General features: G+C 47.4%; 1 protein-coding gene across 1 annotated transcript in view; it reads left to right on the top strand.

Annotated features, from left to right (window-relative positions):
* The window catches only part of HDAC4 (histone deacetylase 4), a 178311-nt gene that overhangs the window by 161093 nt on the left and 3436 nt on the right, over positions 1 to 13782 (top strand). Inside the window, exons 19-24 of the mRNA XM_058809255.1 lie at positions 36 to 91; positions 573 to 660; positions 1526 to 1645; positions 3641 to 3738; positions 9162 to 9280; positions 10853 to 10986. Of these exons, the coding sequence (XP_058665238.1) occupies positions 36 to 91; positions 573 to 660; positions 1526 to 1645; positions 3641 to 3738; positions 9162 to 9280; positions 10853 to 10986 (615 nt within the window). The remainder of the gene's footprint in view (positions 1 to 35; positions 92 to 572; positions 661 to 1525; positions 1646 to 3640; positions 3739 to 9161; positions 9281 to 10852; positions 10987 to 13782) is intronic.

The following is a 13782-nucleotide window of genomic DNA, read 5'->3' as shown; positions in this document are numbered from 1 at the left end:
CTCTGACCTTTTCCCTTCCCTGTTTTTGTGTGCAGAATGGGTTTGCTGTTGTCCGGCCCCCGGGTCACCACGCGGAGGAGAGCACACCCATGTGAGTATGGGCTTCACTGACTGCAGCCAGGGCTCCTTTGGTGGGGGATCCACAGCTGGCAATTCCAGAGGAATTCTGTCAGGTTATCACTGTGGGATTTCTGTTTGTTGCTAGATGAGATGTGTGGTGTTCAGAGCTCCCCACGTTCTGTGGAGCAGGGTAAGAGCCTGATTAGTGTTTCCTAGCAAGGATCAGCAGTGGGTTCAGGCAAGTGTGGGACATTCCCTGTTTCCCTAGAGCCTGCTGCTGGAATCCAGCACTTCCAATGGCAAACAGATCTAGTGGAAGGTGTCCCTGCCCATGGAACGAGATGACCTTCAAGGTCCCTCCCAGCACAAGCCTTTCCATGTTTCCAGAGAGGAAAGGAGAGTGAGAGCAGAAGGAACTCCTGCCCCCTGTGTTCTGTCTAGGTGATGGGTGCAGTGGGACCATGGGAAGCTGTCATTAACACCTCTCTTTTCCTCTTGTCTCCCCTCTCCAGGGGTTTCTGCTATTTTAACTCCGTGGCAATCGCAGCCAAGCTGCTCCAGCAAAGGCTCAACGTGAGCAAAATCCTCATCGTGGACTGGGTGAGTAATTGCCCCTTCTTTCCCTTTAGGAGGGTGGAAATTACTATTATTAATTCGCTTTAACAGGTGGAAATTATTCTGGGTGGTTTCTTCTTGCAAGAGCAAGCTCTGTCAGTGAAAAACTTCTTGCCTGTTGTTTGCAAGCCAAAATTCGGGGGTTTAATTGAATAAAATTGTTCTAATCAGAGAAAAAATTCTTCAAGGGACCAGAATTTTCAAATAAAGAGAAAGGGCTGATTTGGAATTCTGCTTAGGCAATGTATAGATTTTTATTTCTTTATAGATTTTATGTGTCTGGGAAGGTATTGGAGTGACTGGGGATCAGCCAAAAGTTTTGGTTCTGTTGCCACAGGTTAAACCCACAAGTTAAAAGGCATTTATTTATCTTTTGGACTTAGTGGATGGATGTTTATTTCCTCACTTCCCACCTGTTCTTCATGTCAGAGAGGGGCATTTGAAATAGCTGTCCTGTCACAGGCTGTGTTTGTGCACCCCACAGCAGCTCAATAGGGGAGCTCTCATGGGTTGTGTTGTTTAACTTGGATTAAACAGAAATTTATTTGTATCAGTACTCACCCCAAAGATAGGGCAACAAATATCCCAGTATCTCCATCTGCCAAAATTGGTGTTAATCCAGTTCTTTCCATCAATTTGATAGACATTTGGGGTTGTGTTTATCCCATGTATTAAACAAGGAGAGTAATCTCAAACTAGGTGTGCCCAGCAGGTTATTCCCATTCCCCACAAACTGCTTCAGCCAGGCTGGAGAAAACAAAGCTCAACAGCAAAGAAAACCCCTCCAAATCCCAAACTGATGCCTTTAATCCATGTTTTTAGTGAGGGACTAACCTCCCTGTCCCTGCAGGATGTCCACCACGGGAATGGTACCCAGCAGGCCTTCTACAACGACCCCAACGTGCTCTATATCTCACTCCATCGCTACGACGACGGCAACTTCTTCCCAGGCAGCGGCGCTCCAGATGAGGTGAGCACATGGATCCCAGAGCCCTGGCACTCACAGGAGCTCCTGCCACCTCCAGAGCTCCTCAGGGTTTTGTGTTCCCATCCCAGGACACACCAGGTCCCTGTGATCCAACAGCCCGGTGTCCTGGCCGGAGCTGGTGGGACTGCAGCCAAGGAGTCACTGCAGTTTAGCTCCCCAGCCCTTTGGTGACAGCCTGCTCCAGAGGAGCCCTCTGCCAGCTGTCCCAGCACTCCCTGTCCTGTGCAGCATTTCTCCTTCCTCAGCCAAAGTTGTTTCTTAGATGCTGAAGAAACAGATTGTCCATGGCTGCACCGCCCACACTCGGTTTTCCTGGCGCAGCCGTGGAACCTCTCCGTCTCCCCTTCTCCATCTATCTCCCCTTCTCTATCTATCATCTCCCCTTCTCCATCTATCTCCCCTTCTCTATCTATCATCTCCCCTTCTCCGTCTATCTCCTCTTCTCCACCTCCCCTTCTCCACCTCCTCTTCTCCTTCTCCCCTTCTCCTTCTCCCCTTCTCCTTCTCCTTCTCCCCTTCTACACCTCTTCTTCTGCACCTCTCCTTCTGCACCTCCCCTGCACCTCTCCTCCTCCATTTCCCCTTCTCCACCTCTTCTTCTCCACCTGCCCTTCTTCACCTCTCCTTCTCCTTCTCCCTCTCCCCTTCTCCATCTATCTCCCCTTCTCCATCTCCCCTTTTCCACCTCCCCTTCTTTCTCCTGGCCCTGCCCAGGCATTGCTCACCACCAACCACCAAGGCTGCACCTGCACCCCAGATTTGTGGGGTTTGAGGCCCAGCCTCGATGCTGCTGGAGCGAATCCCCCTTTCCTGGTGGTGTCCTCAGAGCCTGCAGCAGGAGGGCTGGGCCAGTGGAGCTGAGAGCTGAGCTCTGGATGGATCCATCCTTCCTTTCCCTCTGGGCTGGCAGGAAATATGGTCCTTCAGAGGGATTTAGCAAAGGGAAATTTTTTTGAATACTTATAGTGCTCCAGGTGACATCTGAAAACTTCTTCCCCTGTCAGTTTTACATTTTCTGCTTGAGAAAACATCAGTGTTTCCATTTCAACCTGTAAAGAAACTTCAATGTGACGTGATGCTGCTGACTGTTGTAGTGAATCAACAGCATCCCTTTGTATCAGGGCTTAATTCCTGCTTTTTAGCAATCTGCTTTACAAAAGGAGTCATTTTCAGATGTGTCATTTTAGACCAAATAAAAGAAAGGATACAAAGCAAGTTTGATTTAAGCCAATGACGGATAAATAACCCACTGTGGGTAGATGAACACCCACCCCTGTGTTTTTCTAGCAAAAATATTTGCACCACTATGAGGAATAATGTGCAATAAAAGCCATGCAGTTTTATCCAGCTGTGCAACACATTGATTTTCACTTATTAATTCTTTCTTTTTTCATATGCAAAGACCTTCTTGCCAAAAAAAAAAAAAAAGCTGGAAAAGCCTGGTTTATTTTCCAGATTTTCTCTCTCTCAGGTAGTTGCAGGCAGGGCAGATGGGGACATTTGCAGTACAAGCAAGGAGAGGGATGTATTTACATCTCCCACCCACGTGTCCCTCAAGCAGCCAAAATCCCTTCTCTGTGAATCCTGTTTTTCTCCAGCAGAGGGGGAGCTCACTCTGATTAAAATACACATTTCCCCAGTTGCAACTGTAGTGAAATACAAAACACGCTCCTGAATCAAGCTTAAAATGAATTATGGAAAGGGAATACATGCAGCACACTCTGCTGCAGAAAAATCAAGAAGGTGCAGTTGATGTTGGGGTGGTTTTTTTGGGTGAGCAGCAGTCAGGCGCCACCAGTCCTCAGCTCCCATTAATATCTGAGCATGGAGGAACTTTATTTTCCTTCTTGTTTCAGGGAACAGCCACTAATCGACCTCACTACTGGATCCAGATCCAAATTCCACTGGGAGAACATCAAAAGAGCAAAGAAGTGTTGCCAGAATTTGCTAATTGAGAGTCCCTTTTCCCTTTTGCAGGTTGGCACAGGAGCAGGAGTTGGTTTCAATGTTAACATGGCATTTACTGGTGGCCTGGATCCGCCCATGGGAGACACGGAATATTTAACTGCCTTCAGGTACTACTGTTTTCCCACTCACACATGTGTTTTTCACCTCAGCTGGGTTTGTTTCTCCTTGTGCCATCCTCTGTGATTTTGATTTTTGATAAGGTTTAAAATTTTGGTATTATTCATCCCAGAGAGGCCCTGGCACAGGTGCCCAGAGAAGCTGGATCCCTGGAAGTGTCCCAGGCCAGGTTGGACATTGGGGCTTGGAGCAGCCTGGGACAGTGGAAGGTGTCCCTGCCCGTGGCAGGAGTGGCACTGGATGGGCTTTAAGTCTCCTTCCCACCCAAACCATTCCATGATTTTTCTTGGACACTCCCCTATGCCATGGGTCCACTTTCCCTCTCCTTTAACAACCTGAAACTTTTCTGTCCTCACACCTTTGATGCCTAAATTCATGCAGACACACACTTACCAGAAGACAGGGTGTGAATTTTGTGGCATATCACCTTTATGGAACAGCTTTAAATCCAGGAACATTATTTTCTGCTCTTCCCTGTTATATCCCCTTAGGCTGAGCAAAAAGCGCCTTTTCCCCCTCTTCATTCTGCCATCATGAAGCCCTGAGAGAACGCCCACAATTTAAAATGACACCAAATCCCTGCCATTTGTGTCACTCCTGGCTCAGAGAGGCAGCACATTGCTCCAGAGTGGAAGCCTGGCTATCCCAGGATGGATCTCTTGGTTAGCCAGAGCACCTGGAGCTGGGGACAGTAAATATTAATTGAGTGTCCAGGCTCCTGGAAAAGGCTCAGGGCTGCACAGTGAGGCCTTTGCCAGCCATTCCTGGGGTCTGCTTGCCTGGACACTGCAGCTATTTAGGGAACATCCTTTGGAGTGGGTCACAGCCCTGATTTTGGGGAGTTTTGGGGGATGCTCCTCCCAGAGCCTGCACACCTTCAGTTTAACCATAAGTTAAACAAGAAGCATTTTTTTCATCCTATGCCAAGTTTGGCCATGATAGTACATTATCAAGTGACCTTTTTAAATCTTAACCAGCTCCTTTGAAAAACATTTTTCCCCCCCCACCCACCCCCTGAATCTTTCTATTGATTTTAATGTAAAATAACGCTTTGAAGTTTGCAATTTATAGTCCCCTGAGAGTTGGAAAGTGAAGGGAATGGGTCATATATCCTATTTTTCCCCCCTTCTTTTCTTGCTTTAGCCCCTTGAGACAATACATGCCTTCAAGGCAGCACCTTGTTATTCCACCCTGTCGAATGCCACGTTGCATTTGCTGGGGATCAAACCGAAGATGAAGAAAAGATAAGAAAATTGGCCATAATGAACTCCAGAAGCAGGAGGCATTTTCACCATGAACTTGGAAACTCACAGTGGAGAGCTGAGCTTTAATTCAAACCAGTCCAAATGCCAAACTGTGAGGCTTTGAAGTCTGGAGAGGAATCAGTGGAAATCCTTTGAGCTAGGCAAAGATACTGATAGACTTTTTCTTTTTTTTTCTTTTTTTTTTCAAGGCTTAACTCTTCACGTGCCTGTCTGTTTCTAGGGAAAAAAAGTAATTTTTCTGTGTAGAAGGAGCAGATTTAAATAAGCAACATGCTCCTCATTTTTTTTTGTTGTTGTGTTTTAGGAAAAGCCAGTGTGTGTGAGTTTGAGAAATGAAAATAACTGAGATAATTGTCTTTCTGAATGAGAGAAATGAGGGAATAAATAAATCCCAGTGAAACCACTCATCCCCAAACTGAAAACCTGTTTCAGAGTGGGTTTGCTCCATGCAAGAAAGAGATGGGAACTCACATCAGTGATTTTCATCCTCTCTCCAAATATTATTAAATTATTAGTTTTGGGGTGACCTCTGGATGGTCCTTAATGCCATCGAGACGTATCAGAAGTGAGAAAAAGAGTTAAAAATCAGCTTTCCCCTGCACTTTGTCATTTGTTGCCTTCTAACCTGGGGCTGAAATCACTGCCTGCCCCAGCTCCAGGTTGGGGTGCTGTTTTTAGGAGGGTAGTGGTGCTCAGAAGGGATCTGGGGAGATTTTTGGGAACCTGGAGCTCCTGCACCCTGTGCTAGCTGCGGCTGTGCCAGAGCCAGCTCCACATCCCGTGTCTGAGCTCACCCCTGAGCGTGTGGGCAGCCCCAGATTGCACAGATCAGGCAGAAATGGGGTCATTTTAATGCAGGGAACAATGCAGGAACAATGCAGGGCACGTCCTTCCCAAAATCCTGAACTCCCAGAATGTTCCCGCTGCCTCCGCTGCTGTTCCGTAGTTACAGAAACAAACAAGTTGTAAAATTCAGAGGGGTTTTTTGGACCAGGATTTGTTGTTCCCTTACATTTTACATCAGCTGAAATCCTGTTTGCCTCTCTCAATCCTCCTGATCCAGGTGCAAACCCAGCTAAGAGACCTGCAGGAAAAATGGGAAGGCTTCGGCTGGTTCTTTGTGACATGGCAACAGCAATTAGTGAAATTAAAAATGTTTCATCTGCAGGAGTTTCCCTCTGAATTTACTGCAAGGAAGTTTTCCTGGTGATGCCAGCAGTTGTGTTGTGTCTGAGAATTCCTTCCCCTGTCCCAGTAATTCCACCATAATAATTCCAGCCATAATTCCACGTCCAGCTCGATTCCACATTTGACTTTATTTCAAACACCTCAGCCAGAAGGAACAAGCCAGGGCTGTGCTTCCCCCTCCTCCTGCTGCCTTCAAAAAGCATTAAACAAGTTCAGAAACCAATTTTAGGGGCATTTGGGTTTTTCCCTCGATCCATAAACCATTTGAGGAGCGAGGAAGAGGATGAGGAGGAAGAGATGATGCTGTTTTGCCTGGAACGGCGGTTGCTGTATTTTCAATTTCATGCTTTCCCCATGCTGATTTCATCCCCAAATTCCTAATCCCTTTGGACACAGTAAATGACCATGCAGAAGCAAAGACTGGAATTTTCAGGAAGCTGGTTAGCCTGAGGAGCAGTGGATAACATTTTTAGTTTATATATATAAAATATATTACGTGTATAAAACCATATGTAGAAATTTACACATGATATATATGAAATATAAAATATATCAATAGGTAAATATATGCATAATATAAATATATACACTTAACAGATATAAATTTATACATAGCACATATAAAAATGTATATTAAACATAGATGTGGCCAAGAATGGGAAAAAGTCTCTAAAAAAGTGTTCAGCTTTCTAAGTTTCACCAATTTACTCACTGCAACTGAGCATTTAAAGCCCAAAATAATCCTCTGTAGGATTGTTTCATTTACCTGTCATTTATTAGGCATTTAACTGGGGAATTGGCTAATGCCAGGCTAAAATTGTTCATTCAGCCTTCTGGAAAATAGATCTAAAATTACATTTATTTTTTTGCCTCTCTCCCAAGCAATTGCAGAACACAATGAGGAGGCTTTGCTGGTTGCAGCCATGAGTTTGCTCTCATGTAGATCTGTTCAGCTCAGCTGTAACCAGGCAAATAAAAAGATTTGATTTATTTTAAGCAAGCAAAAACAAGCTTCTGAAACTAGGGAAATTTCAGTTTCCTTTTTTCTTTTTTAAATTCTACATGGATTGAATGAATATTCAGTGTCAGGAATATTCATTCCTCAGTGAATAACTTTACAGCCACCTCAGCCATTCCTTAAAAGACCCTAATCCAGGCAGAACTGCTTATCTCCTAGGTAATAATTCAAATTTCTGGCTTTTTTAGAGTCTCATCAGCAGGGCAAAGCCACGGGGTTGTTTCCAGTTTAATCCTTGTTTCCCCTGGAGGGGGATGGAGCATCCCCAGCCTTTTGGGGTGCAGCTTTGGGCTGGCTCTGGTGATCCCACACTTCCACTGAGATCCCAGCAGCTCCCACAGCATCATAACTAGGGGAGAGGGGAAATAAATCTGATTCTTTGAGCAGTTTTCCTTGGGTTAGGAATGAAAAAGCTCATGGAAAATAAACCCTTGGCTGCTGCACTTGCTCTGGAATTGCTGCTTCAGGTCTTGGTCAGAGTGGTGGTTTCTCCTGAAAATTTCTGTGGGTTCCACCAAACTGTAAACTCACCAGCCAGAGCTGTGCTCTTGTCTTCCTCACAGAAGGACAAAATGGAGAGGGGCAATCACATCCTCAGAGGAGAAAATTCAAATTCCTTTTTGGGATTCTGTGTGTTTTAAGGGAAAATGAAACCCCTTTGTTCTCACAGAGGTCTCTGTGTCTGTGCACAGAGATCAGCAATGCTGCAGGAGCCTCTGGGGTTGCTGTGGCAAATAGCTGGGAAAGAATAAAGCTAGGAGGTGTGTGGGGAGGTTTTTTTTGGTGTCTGTGTGCCTGTTCCTGCTCCCTGGTGGCAGTGTAGGCTGGGGGTGGGTTTGCTCAGTGCCTGGCAGAGGCTGATGCCCCATTCTACATCATTCACAAGCTCAGCTGGATGTCACGAGCTGCTGACTCTGGCAGATGTCTCCTGGCTGTTTAATATCCTTGTGGCAAAAAGCTGGGAGCTTTTATGAGTGTTCTGATAGCACTTGAGCCATCTCAGCATGGAACAGCCCCCCTGGGCTCTGTTTTTAGAGCATCACATAAAGACTCGACTCAATAAAGTGTGAGGTTCTCGTGTGTGCCAAGATTTACAGGTCCACGCTTTGGGATGTGGGTAAAATAACCTCAGTTCCTGCTCCAGAAAGTTATCCTGGCTGGTGGCTGTTCCTAGGATGGGAAAATGGGAAAATTACAGGTCAGGTTGCCCTAGGGACACATCCAGAATTCAGTAGGTGCAGTTACAATGGAAAAAACATCATTTGGGAAGTGTGTCTTGATATGGGGATGGGATGTTTGCAACCTCCTGTAGGTTTTGAGGAGAAATTGTGGAGTTTGGAGAGAGAGAAAGCAGAGGGAGAAAAGGTGTTTCGGTGAGAAACCACAGGAACAGACCCCTTGTTTCATTTAAATACAACTTCAGCAATCAGCAGGATGGGGATGCTGAACAATGCCATCCATTTTTTAGTGAACAAAACATCAGAGGACGGGGAAGTGGCAGTGGGAGAGGTGGATTTGGGTGGGATATTTGCATTCTAAAGCTGTTCTGCCCCATGGGACACTCCAGCCTTTTGCTGTGGGAAATGGGAAGTGCAGCAAGTGAGGAAGGAATCACTTGGCAAAGCTTAGATGAAATGTTTTGAGGGAGGACTTGGAGAAAATGCCTTGGGGTGAGGTTTCCCAGGTAGTTTTGCAGCCTGTGCCAGATGCCCTCTTATTTTACCCTTATTGCCATGGATGTAAATCAGGATGTGATCCCAAGGATGGGAACCACAAGGGGTGACAGCTCGTTTCCCTGCTCAAAACACGAGGTGGAGGAAATCCCAGGGAGTGCAAGGAGTTCTTCCAGCCTGGCTCTCAGGGTTTGATGAGAGGGTTGAAGCGCCCCTGCCTTGCTGAGGAGCCCCCCTGACGTGTGTGCTGTGGATTTTCTGTGTTGCAGGACAGTGGTGATGCCCATTGCCAACGAGTTTGCCCCAGATGTTGTGCTGGTGTCATCTGGTTTCGATGCTGTGGAAGGGCACCCCACACCCCTGGGAGGATATAACCTGTCAGCAAAATGTAAGTGGGGGCTTTGCTTCTGCTGCTGTCCTGTGGATTGAAGGACAGTATTTCCAGATTTTACTTTGTGGGGTCTATTTCAGATCTTTCGTTTCAAAGGCAAAACTTCCATCCTTCTCCTTTGAATTTTCATGGCATTTATCTTTTTATAATGCATATTTTAGCCTGGCTGAAGCCTTAATTTTGTTGGGGTTTTTTTGAAACATTGCATATTTCAACTTTAAAATATTCAGTTTGTAGTATTGTGTAATTTATTTGTAGTCACATCTCTGCTGAATTAGAGAGTTATGCTGGCATTAATATAAAATTGCAGAAAAAGTCCATACCAGCTGTAAACACTCTCATTGCTACCAAGAAATCCATTTCTTCCTCCAGGACACCTTATTAAAACTTTGGGCTGAATGTTTTTGCTCTCCACCTTTGAATTAATTACAGACACCCACAAGCCCTCCTTTTTGCTTCGGGTCTGGGATGTTTTTGGGAGATGCACGGAAATAACTCCCCCCCTCCAGGTTATGTGGAGTTTACCTGGCACTGTTTCCTTCACATTTATCCAGAGGACAGTTTTTCTTGCAAAAAGGCTTTTACTATTATTTTTAAGAGTTTGTTCCAGCCAGGAAAATTGTTCTCTACAGTGAACTTTAAAACCTCGTAAGGGAGCTGAACCTGTAAACTTTATATAAGAATAAAGTGAAATAGGTTTACAAGAGGCAAGTTCCTTGAGATATCCAGAAACACTTTGGAAAGGAAAGATCTTGTTTACGTGCTGGTTGAATTTGCCATGCTCTGCTCCTCTCACAAAACCAGTTGTGGGCTCAGCAGTGGATGCTTTTCTCTGCCTGTTAATTTGTTAATTTGCAAAGGGGTTCGCTCCAAAGCAGAAAGCAGGCAGTGGGGATGGAGGGTAGAAATTCCCTGGCTTCTCCTTTGTTTGGCTTTTTGATTTTTTGATTTTTTTTTTTTTTTTCTCCTGGAGGGGGAAGGTTGCTTTGAGGACACGTTTTTTAAATCCTCGCCGCTTGGTTCTGTTTTGTTTAAAGGGGGCAGAAATGTATTGTGTGTCATCTGATCAAAGTGCCGGGTGCCCCTGGAATTTTTATAGCATATTATGGACGGGAAGAGCTGTCTGCTGAGAACGAGATGTCAAACCTAAATCTCTCTAGGGCTGTACTGCACTGCTGCTATCCCGACCCAAACTGGGCCCGTTCACCTTCCTCCTCCCTCCCCCAAAGCAGCATCCAGCAGAAATCCGCCCCTTTCCCTGCTCCCAAAGAGAATGCTGGCTGCTGGCTTTAATTTGGGGTGCTGAGGGGTGGCAAGGGGAGGATGGTGATGCTCCCAGCTGGGCTGGTGCTGCTGGGGGACACAGGGATCCATCCCAGGAAGCCGCAGCTGGAACCGCGCGCCGAAGCCCAACCTGGCTCGCGTTACGCGCCGAGCCTTTGCAAATCCCTGCTGGCTTTTTAATATGATGTAATTCCTCTCCCTAATTCTTTGATCCTCTGCCAGGAGCCCCATTCCAGCCGCCACCTTTGCCCTTGTGCTGCATTTCCTCTGTTTCCCTCCTTGCAGGCTTCGGGTACCTGACGAAGCAGCTGATGGGGCTGGCCGGGGGCCGCGTGGTGCTGGCCCTCGAGGGCGGCCACGACCTCACGGCCATCTGCGACGCCTCGGAGGCCTGCGTGTCTGCCCTGCTGGGAAACGAGGTACAGGCACCCCCAGACACACTCTCCCCTCGGGTTTGGGCGCCTCATCCTCCTGGCTGCCAAGTTCCTGTCGTTGTTTGGTGTCCTCCTGACACTCGGTGTTTGTTTTGTGCTTAAAAACCACCTGTGCTTTGTAGTCGTGCAATGAGTGAAACAGCTAGGAATGGTTTTTGGGTTTGTTCTTTCTCCAAATAATTTGCTTTGTGCTCTTTGAAAAACAACGCTTTTAATTAATTTCTGAATTCAGTGTGCAAGTCTTCCCTTCTCTTTGCTCCCCTCTCTAGTCCTACAGACTGTGTCTGCTACATGGGGCATCTTGCTTGACAAGATTTTTTCCTAGGAGTTACATTTTCTATTTTCTGCACGTTGCTGTATAGGAGAAGTCTTGACTGTGTCAGAAAAATTGGCCAGAAAGGTTAGGGGGGTGATTGCAAGATAAGAGCCAGACAGAGAAATACAGCAAGATGTTGGATTCTGAAGAGCTGTGGGTATTTTCCTACCGAGAAAATTTTAGATACTCCATCTTTTCAATACAGCGAGATGTTGGATTATGAAGAGCTATGGGTGTTTTCCTACAGAGAAAATTTTAGATACTCCATTTTTTCTGCTTCCCCCCCCCCCCCCACTTTTAGTGTCAGTGGGATGAAGGAAGGAACACTACATCTACACACCTTTGAAATCCTTGCAGGGGTGTTGACTCCACCACTGCCCTGGGCAGCCTGACTGAATGCTTGAGCACGCTTCCAGTGAAGGAATTTTCCCCAATATCCAACTTAAACCTCCTCTAAAGTAGCTTTAAACCATGTTTGAGGGCTTTTGAGTGTGGTTACTTTGGGCTGAGGTGCAGGACCAGTGGGTCTGTCTCCAGTGGGAGTTGATTTCTGGGGAGGGTTGTAGTTCAGTGACCATCAGGTGTCTGGAAAGATGGAGAGGGAGCTTGGATCTGCATTGAGGTGTGGAGCAGTTTGACCTCCAGCCTGTTGGAGAAGTGTTCTGTCTTGGAGAATCCACACTCAGCGTTAGGTGGGAGGCTGGAGGAGGAGATAAACCAGCTGGGATTCATCAGAAGCACCTGCTTCCATCATCCAGCATCCCAGTGTCCAGAGAGCATCCTGCTCCTTGTGCTGGGCCAGGCAGCTCTGAGAAGGCTCTGGGCACAGGGCATGGCTCCAGCCTGCACTCAGCCCTGGGGACAGCTGAAAACTCAGGAGGCAGCTGCCACACCAGCATGGAAACAGGGGACTTCCACTGATGGGGCACTGGCACAAGTTTCATAGAGAAGCTGTGGCTGCCCCTGGATCCCTGCAAGTGTCCAAGGCCAGGTTGGATGAGGTTTGGAGCAACTTGGGATAGTGAAAGGTGGTCCCTGTGCATGGCAGGGATGAGCTTTAAGGTCCCTTGTAAGCCAGACCTTCCTGGGGTTCTGTGAGGTGTTTATTGCACACCCATATGTTTTAAGTGGTCTCTACAGACAATTCCTCTGGCTCCAGCCACCTTTGGGTGCAGGATGCACTTGGAAAGGGAAGCAGTGGGAATAACACCTGGAGGATGTCACTCCTCCTGCTCAGTGTGCTCCTAGGATCACAGGAGGCTGACTGCAACCACAAGCAGTAAATAAGTGCTTCACCCAAGCCATGGGTGTGTTTGGGAGTGTGAGGCTGTGGGGAGAGCTCAGCAGTCAGGATACCTTGGATGTTGTGAGCTGCCTGAGTGATTTCATTGAGCAGAGGAAATATTGATCCTTAAAGATAAAAAACATTGATTGTTTTAATCATGGCTACAAGGACACTTAAACACAGACCTGCTCTCACTTGTCCTAGGTGGGCTGTGCAGATAGGGAAATATTCCCTGGCTTAGGCACACATCAGAAAGCAGGAAACACTCCTTTTATCCAGGTCTTTCCTGGAACCTTTTGAAGGCAGGGCAGCCGGGGGGAGCTCTGTGCCGCGGTGCTTTGATGCGGTTTGATCTACAGCGTGTCAGAGCAGCCTGCTGCACACACATGGACAGGCAGCTGTGGCCAGGCCGGGCTGCAGGGAGCTGGGCTGGCTCGGGAGCCAAGCTGGAGCTCCACTGGGGCTGCTGGGAAAGGAGGGGAGCAATGCCAGTCCCCCGAGCACGGCATCCACCGGCCGAGATCAAAACTCCCGCGTCGGGGAAGCAGCTCCTTCCCAAGCTGCCAGGAAATGAACCCAGAGCTGATTGCTGCCCTGGGGAGGGGGTCAGGGCTGGGGAATGGGCCTGCACTGCTGTGCAATGCTCACAGGGCTTCAGGGGAAATCAGGGCTGGGAAATCAGAGAGAGACTTGATACAGGCTGAGAGGGTTTGGGTTGTTCCGCCTGGAGAAGGCTCCTGGGAGAAGTGTTCCAGTGCCTAAAGTGGCTCCAAGAGAGCTGGACAGGAGCTTTAGACAAGGGTCTGATGGGACAGGAAAAGGGGGAATGGTTTTAATCCATTTTAACCCAGAGGGCAGGGTTAGATGGGATATTGGGAATTAGGAATTGTTCCCTGTGAGGGTGGGCAGGCCTGGCACAGGGTGCCCAGAGCAGCTGTGGCTGCCCCTGGATCCCTGGCAGTGCCCAAGGCCAGGCTGGATGGGACTTGGAGCAGCCTGGGATAGTGGAAGGTGTCCCTGCCCATGGCAGGGGTGGGATGAGATGAATTTTAAGATCCCTTCACTCCCCAGCATTCCATGATTCCATGATTTTGGCGTCTGCTGATGGCAGTCCACACCAGTTAGCCACCGTTCCTCTCCCATTGCTCTGCAGAGCTGCTCAGTCCATCGTGGGCATCTC

Source organism: Ammospiza caudacuta, chromosome 8, assembly GCF_027887145.1.
Source record: "Ammospiza caudacuta isolate bAmmCau1 chromosome 8, bAmmCau1.pri, whole genome shotgun sequence".
Classification (NCBI taxonomy): Eukaryota; Metazoa; Chordata; class Aves; order Passeriformes; family Passerellidae; genus Ammospiza; species Ammospiza caudacuta.
The sequence above is the reverse complement of the archived record's forward strand: the minus strand, read 5'-3'. Positions and strand labels throughout refer to the sequence as shown.